The sequence below is a fragment of the Phaethon aethereus genome (assembly GCF_964289735.1).
Source record: "Phaethon aethereus genome assembly, chromosome: 6".
In the NCBI taxonomy this organism is placed as follows: domain Eukaryota; kingdom Metazoa; phylum Chordata; class Aves; order Phaethontiformes; family Phaethontidae; genus Phaethon; species Phaethon aethereus.
The window spans coordinates 22,375,941-22,393,226 of NC_138580.1; the positions used below are offsets into that span (position 1 = coordinate 22,375,941).

The window sequence follows — 17,286 nt, forward strand, 5'->3', positions numbered from 1 at the left end:
GTATCACTTACCCAACAGTTGGATCAAGTGCTATTCCTCTAGGATTTCCAAGATTTTCAGCAATAAGAGTCACACGGTTTGTTCCATCCAAGTTAACCATATCTATTCTGTTCACACTGGTCTCGACCACATATAGTTTATTGTTAACCCAATCCACTGCTAGATTTTCAGGTGTGTCAACTGAAATATTTAAAACTTCTTGGAAATCAGAGCCATCAATATTAATAGAAAAAACCTGAAAACAATACAAATATTGTCAGTGCACACATGATGTTTTGCTAATGACAAGACACATGGCACTTGTCCTTTTTCTGAGCCCAGATCCACAGTTAGCCACTAGGTACAACCAAGTTACCCATAAATACCCAAGCTTAGGGTTTTTTGCAAAAATTTGGAAAACAATGCAAAAGCTGCAGGAAGCTTGCCTTCAACTAGCATTTTGGCAAAATGGACAAGGTAATAGACTAAAATAGCCCTGCAGTTTAACAAGCATGACAAATTGCTGTATTAAAAAAAAAAAAACAAATGAGGAAAGTGCACCTTGCTTTCCTGGAATCTAGCAAACCCCAGTATTTTCATTAATTAAAAAACAAATTAACATGCTTTAGCAAAGCTCTCAACAGTGACCAAAAACAAGAGGGGGAGCTCTAACTGCACCAGCCACTAAGGGGAAATTGCAAAGTGAAGGAAGAAAGGGAAAGCTCTCTGTCCTGACAGAAAGAAGCTTAGCATTGCTTTTGGTCTCCTTTATTTAAGGCTAATTTTAACAGCATCACGCTCAAGAAGAAATAGTGTTGTTATCTTACAAGCAAGCTCAGAGCTACATGAGGCAAACAGTATTAACAAGATAATTTTACACAGTAATCATGTCATTATAACACTGTGTAATGTGAAAAGCTAGGAAATATCATCCCCTTTTTGGAACACTAGCATTAAGTTTGGAATGTATTTAAATTAAAATACGTATTACCACAAGTAAATATATGCAAGAAAAATAAAAGCTGAAATAGTTGAATAATTTTAAATAGCTTTCAGGTCCAGGTAACAATAATCAAGCAAACCATCTAACTGTCTGCTCTGTTCTTTGGAAACCTTGTTGACGGAAGAGCTTATCGGCATTAGGTTATCAGGCAATACACTAAATAAGATAAAGGTGACACAGAACACAACCCACAATCTTCTGGTTTAGTTTACATCTTAATCTTAAAAAAAAATTCAAAACCAAATCCCCTAATAATACTTTTATTTTAAGACATCAGGTGGAAATATGCATTGTATAAGAAAATTCTTAATGTCACTGTTTTCATATGGGTATTCTAGCTAACACTTAATTAGATTAATTAACCCTAATTAATTAATTAGGATTTAACTATATTAGGGCAGATAAAAAGGCAGTCCTGGCCATCTGGGGTGTGCAGTGAAAAACCCCGTATTATCTTTTATTTATACCTTTTACAGAGATAGCATAAATCGCCTGAAAGTTCAGATTTGACTCTGACTTAATTCAGCCCCTGTCAATGCAATTGCAGTAACGGGAACCCACTGCAGTGAAAATAAAAATGCCAGAATTATGAACAAGTCAAAAATTGTGCATATAAATCCTGTCCTACTTGACAACCATGTAGTGTGCTTTCCAACAGAACCAACATGGCACTGTAGTAGAAACTACAGTTTACAGCTTATGTGTAGGTTCAGAATAACAACAGTGACACCAAATTGATCCGTACATGGCGTCAGCGGAAGGTAGGCCATGGATTCTGCTTCACTCTGCATAACAATCAACATGGGGTAGACAACTGTGGAGTTTCAGCATTTGATCTAGGACTTTTTTTGTTTCAGTAAGTTATGCACAGAGAAAAACAAGGGTGAAGTACAACTTTCACAAAGGTCTCCAAACTGTTTTTTAAAATTACTTTCCTTAACGTATTTTGAAGGTAAAATAGTTTCTCTTCAAAAGAAAGAAAAAGAAACAAAATATTGGCTCATTATACAAAATACTGTCAATATTTGTTCTCCAAGCTCAATTACGGTGCCATCTGAAGTATATGAAAAATTTGATTTTTATCATCTTGGAAGGCACACAACTTTTACATTTTAAATGATCATGTTTCAAAAAATTACCAAGAAAAATCTGTTGTTTTGAAAGAATGTCTACTATTTCTCTTAATTAGTTTTTTGGACTCCACCTCGAGTAAAATTAAAAGTTGCTCAAGACATTCCCATATAATAGGATTCTTTGTTTAATATGACACATGTAATAGTATAGCTTGAAAAACGCAGTCATTAACATAAAACATTTCAAGGAGCTTTTTTGTTAGAAAACAAAAACACAGCCAGCTTCTGCTCTCAAAAATGAAAGCCTATCAACACATGCTGCCTCTTGCAGTTCTCTACTTCCTCATACACAAAAATATACTCTTCTTGAAATTTCTACCCACCTTATCTTGCACTGTATCAGTCCAAAAGATTCTATGCAGGTAAAAGTGAAAGTCCACTCCAACTGCAACCCCACGATTCTGTGACTGCACCAAAGTACGAAAACTTCTTCCATGAAGATCTCCAATCAGTAAATCACGGCCATTGGAAAAAATAATTGATGCAACACCAGCTGAAACCAGGGGTGACAAATACATGACTACTCTGTAGACAAGCTATTTTGCAGAGGCATTGAAATATATACATACTGGTTCACGCACACTGGACACAAAGATTTCAATAGATGCTCAGACTACAATCTGTATAAATGTTTCTGTGTGCATACTAACTTGCTTTGATTTGCCTTTAGTTTCTAGACTTGGAGCAAACCAGGCAGGAATACATATTTAAAGCCTTACTAGGTAAAACTTCTACAAAAGCCCTGCGCATCTGTCCTGGTTTCAGGTGGAATAGAGTTAATTTTCTTCCCAATAGCTGGTGTAGTGCTGCGTTTTCAATTTAGCATGAGAATAATGTTGATAACACACTGATGTTTTTCGTTGTTGCTAATTAGTTGTAGTGCTTATAGCAAGTCAAGGACTTTTCAGCTTCCCCGCTCTGCCAGCAGGGAGGTGCACAAGAAGCTGGGAGGGGGCACAGCCAGGACAGCTGACCCAGACTGGCCAAAGAGACATTCCCCGCCATATAACAGTATAGAAACTGGAGTTGGCCAGGGGCAGGAATCACAGCTCGGGGACTGGCTATTGATCAATGGATGGTGAGCAATTGTTGCATTGTACATGGCTTATTTTTGTATATTCCTTTATCAGTAATATTATTTTTATTTCCACTTTCTTTGCTGTCCAATTAAACTGTTTTTATCTCAACCCGCGAGGGGTTTTTTTCCCCAGTTCTCTCCCCCATCCCACCTGGAGCAGCTGCCTGGTGCTTAGTTCCTGTCTAGGGCTAAACCATAACAGCATCTAAACTCCAAAAGACTATTTCTACTCTTCTATTTCCTCGCTTTAGCTCCCTTAATCAAAGTATAAACTTTCTTAACATGTTTCTGCCACGTGAGATTCAGATATTACTTGATTCTAGCAGGTAGGCCATGTTTCTTATCTTTTTATGTACTGCTCCATCCTATCCACCTTCTTAATTCTCTCATCTCATCAGAAAATCTTTGCTGTATCTTATAATGCAAGAGAGATTCCCGCAAGTCTTTGAAGGAAAGCTCACTTTCAAAGTAGACGCCTATTGAAAGGCTTGGTGTAAGTCTGAAAAGTCCAAATTCTATTCATCCTACACATAAAACCTTCCCCAATTAAAGCAAAAATTAATCCAGGGAAATTGATTTAGAGCAGGTATGAAATTCCCCCATTAATAAGACAGAAAATCAACACTTTACAAACAACTCACTGGCCCAGAATCCACACTAATTTGAATGGAAAGCTTATTGTGAAACACACAGAATTTTTCCAGAAACAGAACAATCCTTCCCAGTGCTGGCATATATATGTCTTAATACAGACAAGTGTATTTCATTAGCTCAAAAAATTCCCTATTTTTTGAGGACATAGTTAGAAAATGGCAAGATGATGACTTTCTGCAGACGAGACTGGAAAAAAAAAAAGGAAGGGGGAGGGGACTGGGCAGTTCATGCTTTTCTAAGAAGCAAGACTGCTAATCAGCTATGCCAAGCAACGGCTCCCATTCCCACTGAGTTCCTGCAGGCAGGAACACCTGCCTCACACAAAAGCCTGTTAGGCTATTACATCTCCACAAAGAAGGGCTTCCTGGGGCTTGCTTTCAGAACAGCGCAGGAGGTGAACAACCAGAAGCAGCTGCCTACTGTTGATAGGGAACCACACTCTGTGTGAGGCAAGCATTCTTGCAGAGTTCAGACTCTGGGACAGTAGAAGCCAGGAGCATAGTTTCTCTCACAGGCAAATGTTTGAGCTCACCATTCAGTGAAACCACCTTCTTGAATGTCACGGTCCTTCTAGAAAAAGTGAGGTTTCCTGATTTCTTGATCCCACTGAGTTCCACAGAAAGCAGGTCAGGAAACTGCCTCCCACAGGAGCAAGATTATGTCTATTTAAGGAGGGGTCTGGCAACAACCTCCCAGCACGGCAGAAGTCAGGAATGCTGAGACTATCTTCTGGAGCCCAGAAGATATTGCTTTGATGAGAAGCAGCCCTGATGAGGCAGTCAGCTCCACCAGCCTTACAGGTGCCAGCACATGCAGAATCTCTTGATATTTGCTGATGTTATGAATGCTGCCCTGACCTTAAGGGCGCAGTTAAGTTAAAATCAAACATAGCTGTATGGAATAGCCATGCAAACTGCCCCATTTTATATAGCTCTATTAGTCCAACAACAGCAAGAGACTTGCACTGCTGCACACTAACCTGAAGTGTTGGCCCGACAATGACGATGATGCTCTAGGAAATAACCTTCTACACAGTGGCACTGGTGATGTCCCACACGATCTTCACACAGCTGGTCACAGACACCCCACATTTTGCAGTCATCAAAATCTGTCAAGTGAATACGGCATGTTTATAAACAATGCTTTGTATAAAAGGGATGTCAATATATTTGGGAAGCTGCAAGTTTGTCCCCCATGCTTGTTTTCTATCTGTTTGCTAAACTGTGGCATGGGAAAAGAGGTTTTGTATAACATTTTCCACAAATGTTTCAATTTTCTATTTCTGGATAACAAAACAACCAATGTTTGCTGTGCAGGGACCTACCCCTCCCCACTCCCCCCCCCCAAAAAAAAAACAAACCCAACAAAAAACCCCCACACCTGTCAGGAGAAGTGAAAAAATCATTGGCAGGGATGTCATTGTCTACTTTCCACAATACAGAATATGTCTATGCAGTATTCTTCCTGCAACAGATCTGTACACTTTGACAAATGCTTGGTTGGATTTAAGCCCAGTCTGAAGGGGAGCCCTACCTCTATGTTAGTGCAGTGCTCAAGCTAGAAAGTCCTGCTAAATGGCATGTTTATTGGCTCAGACATGGTACCATGCTAACAGGTGTCTGATTTCCAATTAAAAGCTGGCTGTGCACCAGAACCAGACAGCAAAAAGTACAAAGAAGTTTACTTTGGCATGGAAAATACCATAGAGGTAGAGTCTGCAGCTAGGATGACCCAGCAAGTTCTCACAGATGTGCTCTACAAGCAATTTGCAGGGTTGCTGCAGAATCTTTTGCTTCTAAAATTGTAAAATATTTAACTAGTCATCTTTTAAAAACAAGGATTTTTTAAATTCAGATTTTCTAAAGAAATGGAAAATAAAAAATCAGATCTGAACATTCGTGGTTATTTAAAAGCTCAGAAGATTTCTGACACTACTTAACACATGGTTTTGACATTAAAAGTCTGACCTCCTTCACTTGAAAACCTGAGTAGAATCAGTACGTAACAGTAGAATTGCCAGTTTCCAGCCATGTAAAGCCAGAAGAGAAAATGAGATCTCAAATATTCTTCCTACTGGAACTTATGGTTTTAAACATTTACTAATACATAAGTGAAAATTAAATATTTTCTAGATAGTATATTTTGGTACTGAAAAAATGTTGTTCTCAGTAGCCTTCCAGCTTCCGTGTTAAAAACCTTTAGTACATAGTGAGCCAGAAGCAAATGAAGAGAAGACAAATTGAAAAGATTATGGTTTCAAAAAGTACTACACTTCACTAACACTATCGTTTCATTCTTCTGGCCTTAAAACAATAATATTGACTTAAGAACTAAGTTCCGGAATTACACACTACTGACTGTGAGTCATTCCCCCATGACAAGTCTTGCTCCCACTACAAATATATGCCTAGATCTCAGCAAACCAAAATACATTGACTCAGATTTACAAGCCAGAATCAGATAACTAGGTTTACAGGGCAGTCGAAGAACAACAGAAGACTCACTGAGACTACACCATGTTTGCAAATGTGTGTTTCATGTATTTCCCACGTAAGAGTGAAAGAACGGAATAAGTTTTGTGTGTGGAGTCAGTGCATTGATTCCCCCTATCTATTAAGAACAACTATGCTGCCATTACAGCTCATACAGCCCTAGGCCATCCAGTATCCTCAAAAATACAGAAATCTCATTAGAGACTGAGCACCTGGAATACTTATAACAGCAAACACCATAGCCTGGGTCAAAACCCCGTAACAGATATTTACCCAGTTTCTTTTATTAGGCAGTGCTAAACTTCATGATTCTGAAGTTACTCTATTTCCAGTTACCAAGATAAATCATTTGTACTGCCAAGGGTTTATGCTACCAAGTTACAGCAGCTACAGAATAGAAATGCAACACCAGAACACCTCACTTACCTTTACCTTCTTGCAAATATGCTTAATTTTCATGTAAATAATGTATATATAGAAAAGTCATAGGACATACAGCCAGCCCATAGTGCAAATACAAAACACCCTTTTCTTTTTAAGTACAACGCTCTACTGTTTTCACATACAGCCACTTTCAAACAGCACCAAACGCTTCGGCATCATTAACCGTTTTTCCAGGCATATAACACCACACATCCCTGGAGCAGAAACAAACTCTCCCTATCTAACCACTGAAAGACCTGTAAAAAAAACCATGATAATAAAACAGCCACCCATGAGGAAATCTTTTTAAACATAATCATACTCTCACTATGTCTTTAACAGTCTTATTGAAGGAGATGTTTAAGATATCTCTCTGGTTTGTTTCTGTGTCACCATGCTGCCATTGTACTACTACGATTTTTATTCTTTTGCCGATTCTTGAGATTTTCTATTTGCCACTACATCCACCCATTTGGAACTTACCCACTTTCCTGAAATCCAAACTTTCCCTATGAGCTGTGAGAAGATAGTACTACATATCTGCAATCGCTGTACATCACTCACCAACACAAGTACGACTGTCATTGCTACTTATTGTATATCCTGCTGGGCAATAACACATCCCTCCTGATGGAGAAGAACGACAGCGATACTGGCAACTCAGAGCAGCGCAGTGTGATATGTCTGAAAAGGAAATAATACAGTTTTACATGTATTACCAGTAGAACAGCTTTTTGCCTTACTAACAGTTATAAAGCTATAGTCTTTCCTATGAGGAGTCCACGATTTCAGGAACAGCTTCTTAAAATAAATCTGCTCAAGAAATTGTGTCTAAAGTTCCACAAAATCACATATGCTTACATACATGCAGGCAAGAAAATGGAAGACAGAAGATAACTTACTGTTTATAATAGGTTTTCAGAACGGAGTTAAAGGATAAGCATCGATCTTATATAAACCACCACTGGTATGTGCCACGCAAAAAGCTGCACAGAGGAAGCCATCTGCAATGCACCATACCTTTCTCTGGTTCCACAAGACCTACTTGTGAACAACATACCCTCAAGCTCCATCTATTGGCACGTAACCTCACCGTTTACTCTTTTATGCAGAAAAAAACCTACTACATTATATTAAGAATATGTATATTACTACAATAAATTAGAATATATTGGTTGAGTTGTGTCCATGGAGAAACACTTCTTTATCCTTTTCTTCTTTCTCTCTTTCCTCTTTTTTCCTTCACCACTTTTCCCTTTTTTTTGTACTATCACCTAATAAACATTTCAGTGACAGGTGATCAAATTATGATTGTAAAGCACTTGCTGACTTCCACCTCCTTCCTTTTCTTCCATTTCTTCTGTTAAACACCATGCTTTGCAGTCCATATCTGATGTTACTGCTAAACCACTCAGCAAAGCAAGAGACACTTCTTTACAATGAGGTTTAAGTTCCTATTCTTTTTCCTGCCCTCCTATTCCAAAAGGCATGATTTTATTAATAGGAATTTTCGTCTTCCTAGAAATTAAAAATGTGTAATACCCTGGTCCTGATGCTCAGAGGGAATCAATGTTCACAAGAGTGAAATTAACAGGAACTATGCATGCTCACTGCCTCCAACAGAGAAAAGCCAGTCTACCACTAACTGGAGAACCAGACATGCCAGGTGAAAAGATATTTCTGAAAACTCTAAGTGACTTATCCAAGGCTCAGGATTCACTAATTCGATCCTGTGTTCCGATCAGTACACAACATTCCTTCCTTCTATAAAAAGGGAAAACCACAGAGATTTAAACAAAAAAGGCATAGAGCACACCTTTCCCTGCCTTCATGAACACATCTTAGGATATGGAGAGTGAGTTAAAATGCTTATTTGTGAAACCTGATGTACAGATTTACAAAAGGAATGGTCTGTTCGCAGTATACATGCCTCTTTCAGATCATCCAATCAAAACAGTGCCAACAAAAATAGTGAGCTTCCAAAATTTCAGCGCTGTTTAAGAGACAAAAGGTGAATGTAAAAAGATATCAATGCTGATGTTTTTGCTATTCTATGTATGCTTTCGATTCTAATACATACTGCAATGTCTGCCCGCAGTGATGTTAGTTTCATCTTCTCCTGCAGGGCAGTCTGTAGCCCCATCACACACTTTCCCAATTGGAATGCAATGACCTGACCCAGGGCAGGCCCACTCTCCCGGGTAGCATTCATGGTGACCACTTTCTATGGAAAAGAAAAGCAAGAATAATTGAGGAGAATGTTTCAAATAATACTTAGAATTTCTATCCTAATAGTTCCCCAAAGCATGTCTATCCTTTATTACTCAGTTTCTGGTTCTTGCACACAGCTGGGAAAGAGTATTAAAAAAAAACCCCATCATCTATACTTCCTAGTCATGCTTTCTTTTACCTTCAAAGTACAATGCAAACAATACTTGTGCAGACACATGAATCCTTTTAGTTTTCTGTGTTGTTAGAAGCAGTAAAACTATTTAGCTTTGGACTATCTGGTGTACAAGAAATGGAACTATAGCTCTGTGGTTTCAAAACACACAAAGGCTGTCTGGATAAAGAGAATAATGGTTATCATAGAAAAGGCCAATGAAAGAGGAAAAAAAAGCCCACTTTCATTCATTAAAATTTCTGTTTCTTGCATGACAAATCTTGGCAGGAACCAAGTTCCTTCATTTTCAACCAATTGATTTTGGTTATTAGGAGCCTCATGTGTCTCAATAGATAACCTGAAAAGTCTCCACAGGAAAAAAAACAAGAAACAAAAAAACAAAAAATGTAAATGAAAAAAAGATGTTGCTATATGGTAAACTTAGTTTGCATCATACTCAGTATCACAGCAATAACTCTCACACACAGAGCAATGAAAAATATTGCATAAGCGAAAAAAAACAAGAAACAGGTGAAGATGGAATTCTAAGGTTTTCATGTAATTAAAATGGATTTAGAACATCTTGATTGGTCAAAACTTCATAGGTAGCTTAACGAGGTCTTCCTCTGAAAGTGTCATCATTAGAAGTTAGCATTAGTATATACCGCATCCTTTTTCATCTTCATTATCTTCACAATCATCATCTCCATCACATATCCAGCTCTGATGAATGCAACGGCCACTTGGGCAAGTGAAGAAGTTACCTCTGCAAGTTGCATAAGCTAAGGAAAGAACATGAGAAAAATCAAACTACTCTAAGTGACTAAAAGGTTAGAAATAGTCATATTGTCTTGTAGACGAATAGTCACTTATAATCTCTCCTGAAAAACTGAGCCAGTTCTATATCTTGTACATATTGTAAACCTTGCTGGTTTCCTCTGGTTTTAGTATGAATTTTAGTTTAGAATACTCTGGTTCTTTACAGAAATGAAAAGGAGGGCTAAATTTCTCAATTAATTGTGCAACTAGATGCAGAGCACCTTTTTAACAAGGTTCCTGAAGATGCACATGACAAGGAGACGATAAGACATCAGGTGGTAAAATATTTGTATGCCTTGTACATAGAGAAACAGAACTAAAAAACCAATTAACATCTATGTCAAAGCCCTCCATAGTTGGGAAGCATTCCCTGGTAAGAGTTCAGAAACATCTGTGGGTCCTCCAAAGCACAGGCATTGCCACAGACATAAAAGAAATATCTCGGGGGTGTGAGGAGGGAGTGGAAGGGGGTGGAATCATACTGGTGTGAGGTTCTTGGTAGGACAGAGTAACTAAGTGGCCTTCCTGCAACGCAGAATATAAAACTAAATTAGATCCTATAATCAGTGGGGGACCTTTTGTCATATATATCTCACACAAGTGAGAGATAACTCTACAGCTATGATTCTGGCTGGAGATGCAATACTTTGGGATACTGTGATCCTGAAGAAAAGACTGAGCAATAAATTTCTAGAAGCGGAACAGTCAATTAAAAGACCTTACATGAACATCTAAAGGACAATTATCTGTACAGTTTTCTGTCTGTAAAGTTGTACATTATAGTCACTGGGAATAATTCTAGAAGATCCACTCCATCTATCAGAAAATAAAAATGTGAAAAAGAGCCAAACAAATTTGGACAAAAAAACAATAGCATACTGTATCTAACTGAGATTTCTGAGTAAAAGAATAACCTTTTGCTCATGCTGAAATGAAGAAAAGGACAACAACATGAAGAAGTGGCACTATATGTGTTAAGAAGCAAACTGTCACCAAATCCAGCAAACTGCAATAGTAACTACACACCCAGGCACTCAGCAGCAAAGACAACCTGAAAAAAGCCTATCAACGTAGCACTGCAATTTTCTTCTTTCCATGCAAAAAAGTCCTTGTAGAACAGTGGCTAGCTTTTGATGGTTGTATAGCCAAGCAATATACTTCCTGCTATCTGCTTGACCCAGTTCTTAGTCAAACAGTTAAAGAAAGTGGAAAATAAAACCAAAAACATCATACTGCAAGAGTTTTCATCACTCCTATCTCCACAGTCATCATCATGGTCACAAATAAAGGCTCGTGGGATGCATTCTCCATTAGCACACTGAAACTGCGTACTGGTACATCCATGTGCTGAAAGAGATTTTAGCACAGAAAGACATACAGAAAATCTGTCAGAAAAGTCCTAATCTTTAACTCTAAAAGAGGTTCTATAAAGCATATTTGTTTGGGATCAATCTGCACGCGGTACTTACTGCAATTAGCTTCATCAGAAGAATCTCTGCAATCAACTTTGCCATCACATCGCTGGCTTGCATTAAAACATGCTCCATTTGCACATGATAACTGTTCACATCTTGGGTAGTCTACAATTAGAAATCCTTCAGTATCAGCATGAATGTTAGACTATAGAGTACAACGAGTCATATATACCCCATGTCAACAGAATATCTTGATTTGTAGCAAAACAAAAAAGGAATAAAAAACTCCCCATATTACTACTGACAAACAATCCATTTATCCAGTATACCGTCTCCTCCAACAGACATTTAAGAGTATCTAGAATATCGATTCTCTAGATCGATGCTGTAAAACCTCGTAAGAAACAAGGGAAAACCCAAAAAAGATTTGCATCCCAGTTTACAATATGATAGAAAACAATACAGCACAAAAGGAAAGCAAGCAGTGAACATTCATTTTATTTACTTGTACCTCAGTTGTACACTTTATTGATCTTAATAAAAGTGCTTCGGTAGAAAAGGAGTTCCTGAAATTTACAGTTCCTAGGTCCTCTTAGAGTGTTGTGAATTCTAAAACTCAGAGACTTCAGGCTTTTATGGTTTTGTTCCAATTAAGCCAAAGATGTTAAACTTCCAAGTCCACAATCAACTTTAGGACATCTGTTGTTTTACTACTTGTTTTCCCCTTCCCAAAACACAAAGATGCTGCAGAATGAATGATTTTTCAGTTTCTGGCTATTCTATTTATGTAGATGACCTACAGGCCAACACAAGGGATTATTTCAAACAACTTAAAACCAGTTCTGAAAATACTTATGCATACATGCAGTCCATGAGTTCAGTGGAACTATCCAATAAATAAAGCGTGTGCACACGCTAGAGTTCGGTAGGAGAATATGAGCTTAGTTTAGCTCATTGCCATGTAGACAGAAGTTACTTATTTCAGGCAAATGGAAAGTATGAAAGCAAATGATTGCTATTTTTAGAAGCAAGATTTATTGAACCTTTGCCTCTATATGGAAATACAGATAGATAAATGAACTGAAGAAACAGAATAACTAAATTTCATTTTGTACCTTTTAGATTTTCAGTTTGAATTCTTATCCCATTTTACCTCTGTACAACTTAATAAAGTAGACAGACAGGCTCTCACTTGGGCACATTTTCATGCTTGGAATTCAAAACATGGATTATAAAATTACTCAAGCAGAACTCAGAAAAACTGCCATTTTTCCAGACAGTGGCAAACCGTTTTGCTTGCTTCTGCTGTTCTATGTATCATCACACTCCCACTAAACTTCAATCACCTATGGAATAGGCTTACATGATTTCAGCTGTTAAATTCTTAATATGAGAGAATAAATAGCTGTGTTGACATCCATTACAAGTCTAGCCAGACAATCTCCCTGATTGATTCATTTACATTTCATTCGTTTTCACTGCAATTAATATAAGGCCACAACTGGCAGGTAAGAACAGTATTTGCCTAATGAGAGAACAGTAGTTGCAGATTACCAGTGTTCCAGCTACAGCATTCCTACCCATGGCCTTCTGGTGCTAGTTCACAGACCCTCCATTCCAAAAGCCTGCACGGACAATACCAACATATGCCCTAAACATGATTAGCATCCTTTAGCCCCACTTCTCAATCAGACAAATGCTCTTCTAACACAGACCTCTCATTCATTCCTTGCTTGGGTTAGGCTTATGAACAATTCATAAAGCTTTGGAAACACCATGGATTCTGTGGTCTTAACTCTGCCTACAGAAAGAAAGGCCTGACCTGGCGCTGTGTTATATGTTCACTGTGGAATCAATGCTTCTTCCCTGTCTGGAAGCACAGAAGCTGTCACAGAGGGGAACCATCAGGAGTTCTACGGCATAGCAGGAAATAGGTATGGCAGTACAAGAGTACTGTGAGTATTATGGGGCACAAATCCGAAAAAGAACAATAAAAGGTTTTTCTTTTTGTAACTGCACTGCAGTGGGAAAGCTTTTGAGGGGATTTATAATGAACAGTTTTGTAATTTTCCTCATCTTCCTTCATATGCCACAAATATACCTCCAGTGATGTTCCAAACTATTTCTGATGGACTATTTCTGATGTTGTGATAGGACAAGGGGTAATGGTTTTAAACTAAAAGAAGGGAGATTTAGACTTCAGATAAGGAAGCAATTTTTCACAAGGAGGGTGGTGAAATACTGGCACAGGTTGCCCAGAGAGGTGGCAGATGCCCCATCTCTGGAAACATTCAAGGTCATATTGGACAGGGCTCTGAGCAACCTGATCTAGTGGAAGATGTCCCTGCTCACTGCAGGAGGCTTGGACTACATGACCTTCAAAGGTCCCTTCCAACCCAAACGATTCTATGATACAGTGACAGAGGAGTGCACATAGCTCCCAATCTGGGGCTGCAGCTCCCAAGCACTGTTTGCCCTGTCTGTGTGCTGTTGTGGTGTGAACTGCTTTAAACAATTCCCCTTCTGTGACAAGATGATTCTGTGATAAGATTGAACATGGAATTAGGAGAGAAAAGTGAAGGGACAGAAAAATATAAACATTGTTTTCTTTCACCTTGCTTTTAATTGTGAAGAGCCTCCAACATGAACATTGTTTCCTGTCGTAGTTTAGTCCTGAAACCAGGACATTTCCTTTATCTTTTCCTCCCAAGAACCTTTGGCTAATTATAGAAAACTGAAAAAAAAAAAGAGATCTTTTCCTAGTGACCACAGTTCCTAGAAGATAATACAAGCTTTGTGAAATCAGAAGGAAATCCAGCTACATTCATTCCAGTGCTCAGGAAGAAAGAGAGCTCTTCTTTCTCTCCCCTTCCTCACAGGCATCTCTTTTTCTTAGCCAAAATACTTCTCCACAATCTGGTTCCCTGTGGTATGCCGGCACTTCTGTTGCAAAATATAAACAACTGGCAAATGCCACCACAAATGACAGATGAGGCACCTTGCTCCTTATAACCCACAAACTGGTTTGGTGAAACATTTCCAAACACATTCACATGGCATGTTTCAATGTACACATATGGAAGATGCTTGAAAGCTACGTCATGGGAATTGCTAAACCTACATTATTTTGCTCTCTGCCTAATACTTTTGTTCTGCAGCTGGAAATAAATCCATACAAAAACAGTAACAGGAAACAGTTGCAACTGGTATTTGATTCAGCACACACTGATTTCTGTCACACAGTGTGCTGGTTTTGGCTGGGATAGAGTCAATTTTCTTCATAGTAGCTAGTATGGGGCTATGTTCTGAATCTGCGCTGAAAACAGTGTTGATAAAACAGAGATGTTTTCTTTGTTGCTGAGCAGTGCTCAGTCAAGGCCTTTTCTGCTTCTCACATCACCCCACCAGCAAGTAGGCTGGGGGTGCAACAAGAAGCTGGGAGGGACACAGCCAGGACAGCTGACCCAGGCTGGCCAAAGGGATATTCCATACATGCTCAGCATAGAAAGCTGGGGGAAGAAGAAGGAAGGGGGGGGGGATGTTTGAAGCAATGGAGTTTGTCTCCCCAAGTAACCATTACGCGGTATGGAGCCCTGCTTTCCTGGAGATGGCTGAACACCTGCCTGCTGATGGGAAGTGGTGAATGAATTCCTTGTTTTGCTTTGCTTACGTGCGCGGCTTTGGCTTTACCTATTAAACTGTCTTTATCTCAACCCATGAGTTTTCTCACTTTTACCCTTCTGATTCTCTCCCCCATCCCACCGGGAGGGGAGTAAGCAAGTGGCTGCGTGGTGTTTAGGTGCTGGCTGGGTTTAAACCACAACACGCAGAAGTGTAACCTTCTGTAACCCATGGTACAAGAAGGAGAAAGAAAAAAAAGGTGCAATTTCCTACTTCCAAGTGTCATTCTTTTATGGCAGCAACATTTCAAAACATTTTACAAAATAAAATTAATTAAAACCTTTTGACTCACTGCCATGAGTCACCACCTCACAGTGGGTAAATCATTGCCCAGACAGCTCATAGCCTACCAGAGACACCAGGAGGAGGACTTACCCCAAGCCCATGTGAGCTACATGATATCAGGCAGTGTTCATAGCAGAGATGGTCTGAGAGCTGGCAGACTGACCAGACCCTCATTCCTGGCCTTAATTACTGATTTTGATCCCTCCCACTCTAGTCTTTGGCTGCCTTCCATACCTTGCTCCAGTTTTGCTTCTTCACTGTCCCAAACTCTCCCTGGTAGAGATATTTCCTTCAGCCTGAACTTCTGCCTTGTCCTGTAGCTATTACATGCAAATTATGCAACATCAAGAACAGTAGCCTCTGACCATGGCCCTTTTATTCCATTTTGGACTACAATCCTTATGATCTCTTCAGTTCTTGATCTTTCTTAACTTTCACCCTGACCTCTGCAAATTCATCCCAGACCTGGCTGCCTACTTCCTGACCACAACAGCTATTTAGCATAACAAACAAGAGGCAGAAATTAACATCTTAGGCAATTGACCCTATGGCAGCAACTCAACATCAAAATTAGAATCAAAAATCCAGAATTTCTGGGCCTGCACTCAGCTCAGCTGCCTCAAACAACACATCTTGAAAATACATCCCCTTTCTCCCTCATGGTCTCAATGCAGTGCTCAGCTGCCAGAGCTATATCCAGGAAGGTTATTCTGTCAGTCACAGCAAAGCAAAATGGACATGGCTAGGATTTTCATTTTTCAACTACAAAGCTGAGGCAGGAGAGAGAATTCTACCTTTAATTGAAAGAAACAAAGTATGTAACACAGAAAAATGACCAGTATTGACTACTTACTTCCAAAAAGTGTTTGCTACCCCAAATAGTCTTCCATTTCATTCTACTTTTCTAAAGTTTTAAAATGAAAGTATTTGCTAGCTGCTATTAAAAAAGCTGGAAAAACAACCTGATAGATATTTAAAGAAAATTAAAAAAAGTTTTATGAAATGAAAACAGCTCCAATGCACTAATTACATGACCTGTAGCTGAAACATTGTTCTGATGTTTATTTTAGCCTCTGCATGGGTAGTTTTCCCTTGCTGTTAATCCTATTAGCAGTAAAATGGACTAAGGCTTTGAATTCCTTTGTTCTATTTTTTTACATGTTTAATTGCTGAGTTACTTCATACTGGTGACATTTTGCATTTGACTAGTTTCTTAAATAATGTAACTTATTCAGCAACAAAACTTTATCTTCTTTACAATCTAACTAAATCTGCTTCCAGACAGACCAGTGAGGGCAAGGCATAAGTAAAGGGACATGATAAGTTTGCATTTTGTTATGCTCCATGAAATACAAGAATCAATTCTAAATAGCTTTTTTCTTTCATTGTTCATGGATGTGTCATTTTATTTATGAAACCTTTTAGTGTAAATTAAATAAAGAGAAAATAATGACAATGGAAAAGGCCAAAATAGTGATATTCCTATTATATTTGATTATATCAGATACTGTGGAAAAGGAAATGGATGAAACAGTAGGAAAAATTTGTATTCAAAGCAAGTATTAGAATCTGTTTCAAAACAGTAAAATCTAACACTTAACACTAATCCCTACTGTGTAGTTAATCATAAAATCACCAACTTATTAATTTTATCTTTTGGCTTCTGTTTAAAGTTCCAGGCCTTGCAAAGACAGAGAGGCAATAAAATTAACCAGCCTTTCTGGAAGGGTCTTGTCACTACATTTTTCTTGATTTTCTTGTCTTCAGCAACATCACATTTCTTTAAACTAGTCCAACACTCCTACTTTCAATGCTCCAAGTCACAGTCACTCTTCTGTCTTAGAGGGACTGTCAACACATATGCTAATAAACCAGAGTACAGGATGTTGAATGATATGAGGCAGTCCCCCTCCCTGGGGCTAAATATGCTGCCTTCACAAC

At 38.6% G+C, this 17,286-nt stretch overlaps 1 protein-coding gene across 1 annotated transcript in view; it reads right to left on the bottom strand.

Moving 5' to 3' along the window:
- The window catches only part of LRP2 (LDL receptor related protein 2), a gene marked incomplete at both ends in the record, with an annotated part of 128,707 nt that overhangs the window by 85,591 nt on the left and 25,830 nt on the right, over positions 1 to 17,286 (bottom strand). The window contains 8 exons of the mRNA XM_082001851.1: positions 12 to 235; positions 2,439 to 2,608; positions 4,827 to 4,955; positions 7,327 to 7,446; positions 8,843 to 8,986; positions 9,811 to 9,927; positions 11,198 to 11,311; positions 11,434 to 11,544. Coding sequence (XP_081857977.1) covers positions 12 to 235; positions 2,439 to 2,608; positions 4,827 to 4,955; positions 7,327 to 7,446; positions 8,843 to 8,986; positions 9,811 to 9,927; positions 11,198 to 11,311; positions 11,434 to 11,544 — 1,129 coding nt within the window. The remainder of the gene's footprint in view (positions 1 to 11; positions 236 to 2,438; positions 2,609 to 4,826; positions 4,956 to 7,326; positions 7,447 to 8,842; positions 8,987 to 9,810; positions 9,928 to 11,197; positions 11,312 to 11,433; positions 11,545 to 17,286) is intronic.